The sequence below is a fragment of the Dermochelys coriacea genome, chromosome 2, assembly GCF_009764565.3.
Source record: "Dermochelys coriacea isolate rDerCor1 chromosome 2, rDerCor1.pri.v4, whole genome shotgun sequence".
NCBI lineage: Eukaryota > Metazoa > Chordata > Testudines > Dermochelyidae > Dermochelys > Dermochelys coriacea.
The window spans coordinates 207,665,482-207,673,900 of NC_050069.1; the positions used below are offsets into that span (position 1 = coordinate 207,665,482).

Here is an 8,419-nt window from a genome sequence, read left to right on the forward strand (position 1 = left end):
GGAAACGTCACAATCTGAAGTTTATGATAATGCTTAGCAGTATATTGTTCTGTAGCAGCATCGAAGCTACTTCAGAGATCAGCCTGACACAGAAGGTGAGGGAATCACATCCATCATGGGAGAGAAGAGCAAAATTGTTTCTCTCATTTCTTACACTGGAGTCAAAGTCCTTGTCCATTTAGGGGTCATGTGCTTATGATGTCAAGCAAAAGGTCAGGTACACCCCCAACAACTAGCAGCTCTGTGTTTCAGCAGTCTTGGAGCAGGGACTCATTATCCATGTTGAATACCAAGATCTATGGATGCTAGTTAATGGTCCCTCAGAATTTAGTGTACCACTGGAAAATTGTAATCATAAATACATTCTCAAGAGTTGGGGAACCCATTTATATTTCGTGTCCATTCATAGAAAAAGGTATCTCTACAAGAAAGCAGCATACTGGTTTTCAGGGATTAGAGCGGTCTTCTGCTCGCTACCAGCCTATGATGTCAACAGTGTGTTGACCAGACAGCACAGTAACAGCTTTTCTGGAGTCCTTGAGCATGGAGGATACAAGGGCTTGGGCTCCAGCCTGAGCCAATATATCTACACAGCAATTTTTAGCCCCGCAGCCCAAGCCCCATGAGCCCAAGTCAACTCACCACTGCAGTCACGGCTCTTGCCACCCAGGGTTTTTATCCCCAAGTAGATGTATCCTATGGATATGATCTACACTGAAGCTGAGAGAGGGAGACTACCAGCTTGGGTAGACAAACTCATGAGCTCCAGCCTGACCCACAACATCCAAACTGCTATTTTTAGTATGCTAGCGCGAGCCCTGCTAGCGTGAGTCTGTCTGCTCGCTCCCAGCTGCAGCTTAGACATACCCTTAGGCTAATATGCCCAGGAAAGTGGAGCGATACTAGCTGAGAAATGGGCATGGTCAGGACAGTCCAGGAACCTGCTCTGTCAGAACCCTACTACGGTCTCCATGGACAGGGCTTTCCCAGCTGACAAGGGAAAACTTAAGTGGTCCCCAGGTGAGAGCTACGATGGAAACAGAATGTGCCTTTCTCCTGGTATAAACTCCTCATGCAGCTCAAGAGACCAGGCTAGCCTAGGACTGTTTGAGGAGAGTAAATACTATTATGCCCACTTGAAGATGGTTAACCTTAGGCTCCGAGAAGCAAGTGTCACATGGTCAGTGGCAGTGTCAATTACAGAGCTCAGGAATCCTGAAATAGAGTCCTTTGCTCCTGCCACTAGGCACGCTGCCTCTTTACTTATAAAACAGTGATTGAGAGAGAAAGCTGAGCTCCAAATTGGTGCCAAAAACTGATGGGTCCATTTGGTTCTTCAGCATAAATTCACTGGAAAGTACACTTTATGCGGTGCTCAAACTATTCACTGAATTTGTGTCAAATTTAGCTAATAATTTCAGCCAGAAACAATAGGAAAATGTCAAAAAGTTTTGATGTTTTTCTCTTAATGGTATTTCATTTAGAAATTTAACATTTTTAAAGGTGAATGAGACCCCCAAAAATGAAAGGTTGTTTTGGGTTGTTGTTTTTTTCCCCCCCATTTCAGGTGCTTTTTAAATCAAAATGGATTTTTTTTTCTGTATTCATTTCATTTGAGAAAAAACTGGAAAAAAAAATCAGTTTTGGTTTGAAATGAATCAAAGGCTGTTTTGGACTTTCTGGTGCAGCTCTCGTAGCAATACAAAAAAAAAAAAATGAAGGCAATACCTGCCTTCTTCCAGGGCTGGAATTTTAAGGCTGCAGTATTTCATTTGTTGGCAGTGGCTTCTCTTTACAAGGAAGCCAGTAATAGCTGATAATACTCATATGGCTACTTAATTCCTTGTTGTTTCTCCCAATGTTTTTTCTGCTTTCAGGATCTTGGCTTGGCACAGATTACTGCTACCAACACTAAAACACCTGTTCCTCTGGGATCTCTAGCACATCAGATATACAGGATCATGTGTGCAAAGGGCTATGCCCTGAAAGACTTCTCAGCTGTGTTCCAGTTTTTACGTGAAGAGGAGAACTTGTGAGCTGTTATGTTGGCAATGGACACTATTAGAAACCAAACAATTTTTTTGGAACCTCCTTATAGCTCATTTGAGAAGTATATGGGTTTAATCAAAGGTCACAAGTCATGAACCCACACTGACCTGTCTGCTTTTGGATGTCTAGGTCTCACTAAACTCCAGGATTGTGCATCAATTCTTAAAAAAAAAAAACAGGCCAGGAGAGCGGTTCTTTATTTGGTCAAATAAAAAACAAAAACAAAAAAAAAAAAAACATTGACTGTTTAAGAACCATAATAGCATATTTACAAAATCCAGTTAAGTATTTTTTTTAAACTAAGTACCCAATGATTTGCATATAAAACAACTGACATTATGGCTCAAAATTGTGCAAACTAAATTTAATCTTCAATAGTAATAACATAGGGTGACAAACCAGCTTTCATTAACTTTTAATAAAGATAAATCCTTCATGGAAAAAGGGAGGGTCCGTACAATGAAGAAACAGAACTTTTTTTTTTTCCTTCTTTTCTTGCTATTTATTTTTAACTGTTAGCTTGGGCCTGATGATCAGTGATGGATTTCTCTTGGGATTAGTGTTACAGATTTATGTTTATGGGGGTGTGTTAGTTAGTGGAAAGCTGTTACAGCATGTTTAACTGGTAGACTTAGTTAAAATAACATAGTATACATGTCTCTCTTATAAAGCTCCAGTAATATATTTGGCTAACCCAATTTTATATTTCCTTCTTGCACCCTGTCATATTTTCAAAAGTCAAAAATGGCACCTACTAAAAATTCTGACAAATGTACATTTGCTTTAGATAATTACTGGATTATTATAAATATAAATAAAATTAATCCCATTATTTTGAAATCAAATAAAAATCTATGTTGGTAAATGCCTGCTATAAAGTTGTTTGTTTTTTTTAAATGTAAGTTTGCAAAAATACAAATAGCTGCAAAGTTGTGCTAGGTCATTTATTTTTTGCTCTTCTACAGTCAGTCTTTCATAAGCACTGTAGTTTTTATTGTAAAATGTGTAAGGTGGCATATTTGCATATTAATTTCCCTAGCCATTCACCTACCCCTGATCTAGCATCTAGCATGAAGATGAGTATTCCTGTTGACTTCAGTGAGACAACTCACATGTAAAGTTATCTGCAGTATTGGGGTCTTAATGGTCTCTATGCATCCTACATTTTCAGAATTTTGCATGTACAGTGGTGCATTTAATAGGCACATGCAGGTAACAATTGTGTGCACAACGTAGGCACCAGTTGTGCATGGAAAACTCAGAAAATTTGGGCATAGATGTTTATAAATTAGCAGCAATATATACAAAATTCATTAAATATTACTGTTCTGTTTATTCCTTTCCAAGCTTGTTTTGATATCTAAATAAAGCTCTAGGTTATTGTAGGACTTATTACAACTATGTATGGGCACTATACTATTAAAAACAAGCATATGTTTCCAAATTATCAATCTGCCTATAACTAATTAGATAAAAAGTAATTCATCTGCTCAATTGCAGTGGTTCTGAATCTACCTAATATTTCATACAAAAATTTCATTAAAAGAAGATTATTAAGGTTGCAAAGTCAAATACTCAGAAGTTAGGAATTGCCAGAATTAAGATTGATTGTGCAACTTTAATTATTTTCCTCTTGTGCATATGCACTGTCATACGGTCTTTAATTACATGATCACATAATATTTTTCCACAAAACTCCTGCCTCATTCAGAGAATCGGAGGACCTGCTCCGTGGATGAATCAGGACTGGGTAGTGAAGGAGGCTGTTGTCTTTAAGCAGGGCCGGACTTAGGGGTGGGCCATCTGGGCAACTACCCAGGGGCGCCATGGTCAAGAGGAGCGCCGTGTGACAGCACAGAGGTGTTTGCTGCCAGTGTAGAGTCAGAAGTGGCTTCCAGCTGGCAGGAGAGTGCTGGGGGTGGGAGCGAGGTTGCCCATATTTCTCCTGGCTTCATCTGGAGCAGGAATATGGAAGGAGAAGGCAAGTGCTGATGCACAGATACTGCTCTCCCCAACATTCCTCTGCACCCCCTTAGGGGACTGTGAGCAGGGGAGTGAGGAGTAATACCAAGCGCTCCATGCATCCAGGTCAATTTTCCTATGTAGATGCAGGAGGGGGAGTACAGGGGTTAGGGGCGATGGGGGGGGACAGTGTAGGGGTTAGGGTTTGGGGCCCACACGGCCAGGTGAAATGCTGGAGTGCACCCACGTGGGCAAGGGGCAATGCGGGGGCACTGCACCCATGGGGGCCAGAGGCACCAGAATACAAGTTCACCCAGGGTGCCATTTTCCCTAAGGCTGGCCCTGTCTATAGGCCCCCTCCCTCATCTGTTGCACAGTTGGAAGATGTGCAGTGAATGAGGCAGGGAACTGCAGGAAGAACACGGTCCCTCTGCATTTGAATCATAGGGCTTCCTCCTCCTCGTTGCCTGCATACCAGTAGGGGTGTCACTGTCGGACATTCCTTGCTCTTCATTCTAGTGCATGGTCTCACGCTGGCCTGGAGCAGCCATGACCGGGACAGCCAGGCATTGCCTCTGCAGCCCTGGTCTGGAGGGAGCATGCTCAGTTGCTCTGGGGGGGCTTGCTAAATGTGTAGTTTGGTCACAGTAGGAGCTGAGGGGTTGGAGCATGTGTAGCCTGTTCAGCAGTAAGATCTGAGAGGCTCAAGCATGCTCAGTGAGGACGGACTCTTCTTCAATTTTATCAACTAAAATCTCTGAAGTCTCTATTGAGCCTATGTGAGCTGCAGTTTTTCAAAGGCTAACTTAGGCAAATGTGGGAAGATTTTCATGGCAACAGAGAGAGTGATTCCTGATACAATAGCCACCCATTTGTTAAATTTCAAGTTCCTGCTCCAAAGCATGGGGAGTTGAAAAACTGTTCTGAGAAAAGGTTGCCATAATTTAACAAGCACAAAACTGTGTTTTTGTAAACGGCTGAATTGTTTGGGCTGGGAAAAAAAAATTCAGCCTGAGGCAGACACCCAACCTGGAAAGTTTCAGCTCAGACAATTAAATCTGGCAAAGTTATAAGCAACTGGAAAGAGGGTCTTATAATGGAAGTGTCTGGCAACCTTAATCAGCCCTGCCAATAATAAAATTTATATTAGAATTTATATTTTCCTATTCTATAGAGGGAAAATTAGATATACATCATATTGGTATTCATATTAGAACTGTATGTACAGTATATAAAATTGTAATTTCCCCTCTGCATGGGGTTTACTACTCTATGCAAGTTAGCCAAGTAATAAGGCTGTTGTCACTGCCAGCAACAGATGTTGAAAATGATAACTTGTTGAGCAGAACAGAAAGCGTGTAAAACTCTTGAATTTCTACACTAATGACCCAACAGTATATACACCCAAATTAGATGCAACAAGTTAACTGCATACTATGTAAATGTTCCAAAGGGAAATTTTAGGTAACTTATTTTTAAATTACTTTGAATATTAAACTGGCCCTTCCATCATGCTTGATGAGAAACTACCTATATCTAATGAATTCTGCCAAACATGAAACCACTGTTAACCACTAAAGTTGGGGGGGGGAGTAAAAGTATATCTAAGCAGTCTTATTCATATTCACTCTGCCTTTGTTTCCAGACATACACACCCCCCTACCTTTTACTCGGCATCAAAAATCCAGCCCACTCTCCCCTCATATCAGCGGCCCACCATTAGAGTTAGTGCCTCTCCCCATACACAGCCTGCTCCAATCACTCCTCTTCCTGCCCCATGACAGGCATTTATAGCCCCACTTGTAGCCCTGCCTCCTTTAAGTGGCTCCGTTGGGCCCACTTGCTCTGACACAGGGGAGTGGGGCCTGGTCTGCTGACAGGGATCAAATACCCTGTGACAGGCAATAATCATTGTTTCGGATACTCAGCAACTGTACTTGATATTCCTGATATTTTGTTGTCTTCAAAATATGGAGATATAAAAGATATGTAGTAGACCTGAATATTTTCTGATGGTTCCTAAAAAGGAAAGCCTAGTTAGCACTGAAAGGGGGTGGATTTATCTCAGTATGCAAGGTCTCTTCCTATCCCCCCAAAAACACTGTTACAAACCAGTTAAGGTTGCTTAAGGGTTTTTGTGAGGGGGTGTTCCCTTTAAAAGTAAAGGAATGTCCTCTTAAAATACCCTTCTTTAATGCTCATTATCCTCGACTCATTGCTTTCCACTGACAAAAAGAAGAGTACTTGTGGCACCTTAAAGACTAACAAATTTATTTGAGCATAAGCTTTCGTGAGCTACAGCTCACTTCATCGGTTGCATCTGATATAGCTCACGAAAGCTGATGCTCAAATAAATGTGTTAGTCTCTAAGGTGCCACAAGTACTCTTTTTCTTTTTGCAAATACAGACTAACACGGCTGCTACTCTGAAACTTTTCTACTGACTGTTTCTCTCCGTTTATAGGGAATTCCCATACACCTCCAATGTATACAGCAATTCAGTACAACATCACATTCCTCATGATCACATTGTAGCATAAGGCTGTAACTCTCACTGTGTACGTAACCACGAGAATACAACACATCATGCAATTCAATGTACGTCTTAGACCTCAACACGCTGGATATAACACGTCTGTATGTGGTGTTTTCCTATGGGGAAGGATGAAGTAGGACGTAAGGTTTTCCACTATAGCATGGTTGTCAGGCATATGATATGTGTATTGTCACTGTATGTGCTGGAAATTTATTAAAGAGTGGAAACTACCATCCAAATTTCAATCTCCAAAAAGGTACTAAGAAAATGAATTTACTGTATTTTTTGAGGCAATGAAACAACTGTAGAGCTAGATTCCCTTCCGTATTATGGATTTAGGCACTGATTATACACCCTAACATTAATTATACAACCTTAAAGTCAGTGGGAGTCTTTTCATTGACTTCAGCGACAGATGGACATGTTTGTTAGTGGAAACCATACAAAACATAAAAGCTATTATACAATATTGGGATGAATTTAGTTCAGTGTCCACAAATTACCAGAAATGCTCTCAATCTGACAAGCTCATACCTGCAACAGTTGAGACTCTCTTCTGTGGAATGCAACAGCCTAACAGTTGTGTAACTGATCTTTTAAACTCTGGTATTTTCAGATTTGGAAAGACTTGTCACTTTTACCGGTTTTATTTGGCAAAGCCTGACAAGTCTCTAGTATGGCTAGTAAAAGTTGTGTAAATAAGGAAAAACTGTAAATTTTACCGTTGTTGTCAGGATGATAAAGAGAATGAATGAATGAATGATTTCATGTAGTAGAACTGGAGTAGATTCAAAATATTGAAAAGTATTTTTAAACCTTGATCAAGGTGTACATATGTCAGTTGTGCATTATTCATGCATTCAGTGAATATTTGTGATGTATTAAAACCTATACATTCTAAAAGTAATAGATTTCTAAATATAGTTTCTACGTAGTTAAAAGCAGTTTGAATATTGTCTCTTCCCCTTCGCCCCCTCCCCCTTTCCCTACTGATCTTAACCCTGGACTTGGTGTCTTCATTCTCATTAGGGGTCAGAGGTAATTTATTCTCTGCTAGTTTAATTGAGGGTTTTACTGAGCCCAGAAAGCAGCATGGCTTTTTGTGGTGGTGTTGGTATAATAGTAGGCCATTAGTCACCAGACATTCCTTGATTTTGGAAATAGTAATACACTGTCCTGCAGTTTATACAACACACAGATTTCAAAAGATCCCAAAGCACTTTACAAGTGTAACTGGTACATGACTGATACCTGTATCACTTAATTGACAATTGAAATGCAACCACCCTGTGAAATTCAGAAACTGTTACAGTGCATAGCATCATTGCACAATAGTTTAGAGAAACAACTTAATCATACTATAGCCAACTGTAATTGCAGGGTGGAATCTGGGTGAGCAGAATAGAGTTGAAATTTAGCCAAGACAAACTTTTTTCTCTCAAAGGTGAACTTGTGCTCTCTACTCAGACCACACTTTGCATTGGTCTTACACATGGTCTGATTTCTGAAAAAGTATTTATACATTAGATACCTGACAGCTGGTCAAGGTAGGCACAAAAACTACTTACATATGGCTCCAACATTCAGAAGGAAAGAGAAAAGAAGGCAACTAAACTAAGAAGAAAAGGAGTACTTGTGGCACCTTAGAGACTAACAAATTTATTTGAGCATAAGCTTTCGTGAGCTACAGCTCACTTCATCGGATGCATTTGGTGGAAAATACAGTGGGGAGATTTATATACACACACAGAGAAAATGAAACAATGGATTTTATCATACACACTGTAAGGAGAATGATCACTTAAGATGAGCCATCACCAGCAGCGGGGGGGGGGGGGGGGGGAAAGGAGGAAAATCTTTCATAGTGACAAGC

The 8,419-nt window shown here is 40.4% G+C and overlaps 1 protein-coding gene across 2 annotated transcripts in view; it reads left to right on the top strand.

Annotated features, from left to right (window-relative positions):
- Positions 1-2,923, top strand: part of HIBADH (3-hydroxyisobutyrate dehydrogenase) — a 136,437-nt gene extending 133,514 nt beyond the window's left edge. For both annotated transcript variants that reach the window (XM_038392481.2, XM_038392479.2), the window contains exon 8: positions 1,878-2,923. In XM_038392481.2, the coding sequence (XP_038248409.1) occupies positions 1,878-2,036 (159 nt within the window). In that variant the 3' untranslated portion in view covers positions 2,037-2,923. The remainder of the gene's footprint in view (positions 1-1,877) is intronic.
- The last annotated feature ends 5,496 nt before the right edge of the window (positions 2,924-8,419 follow it).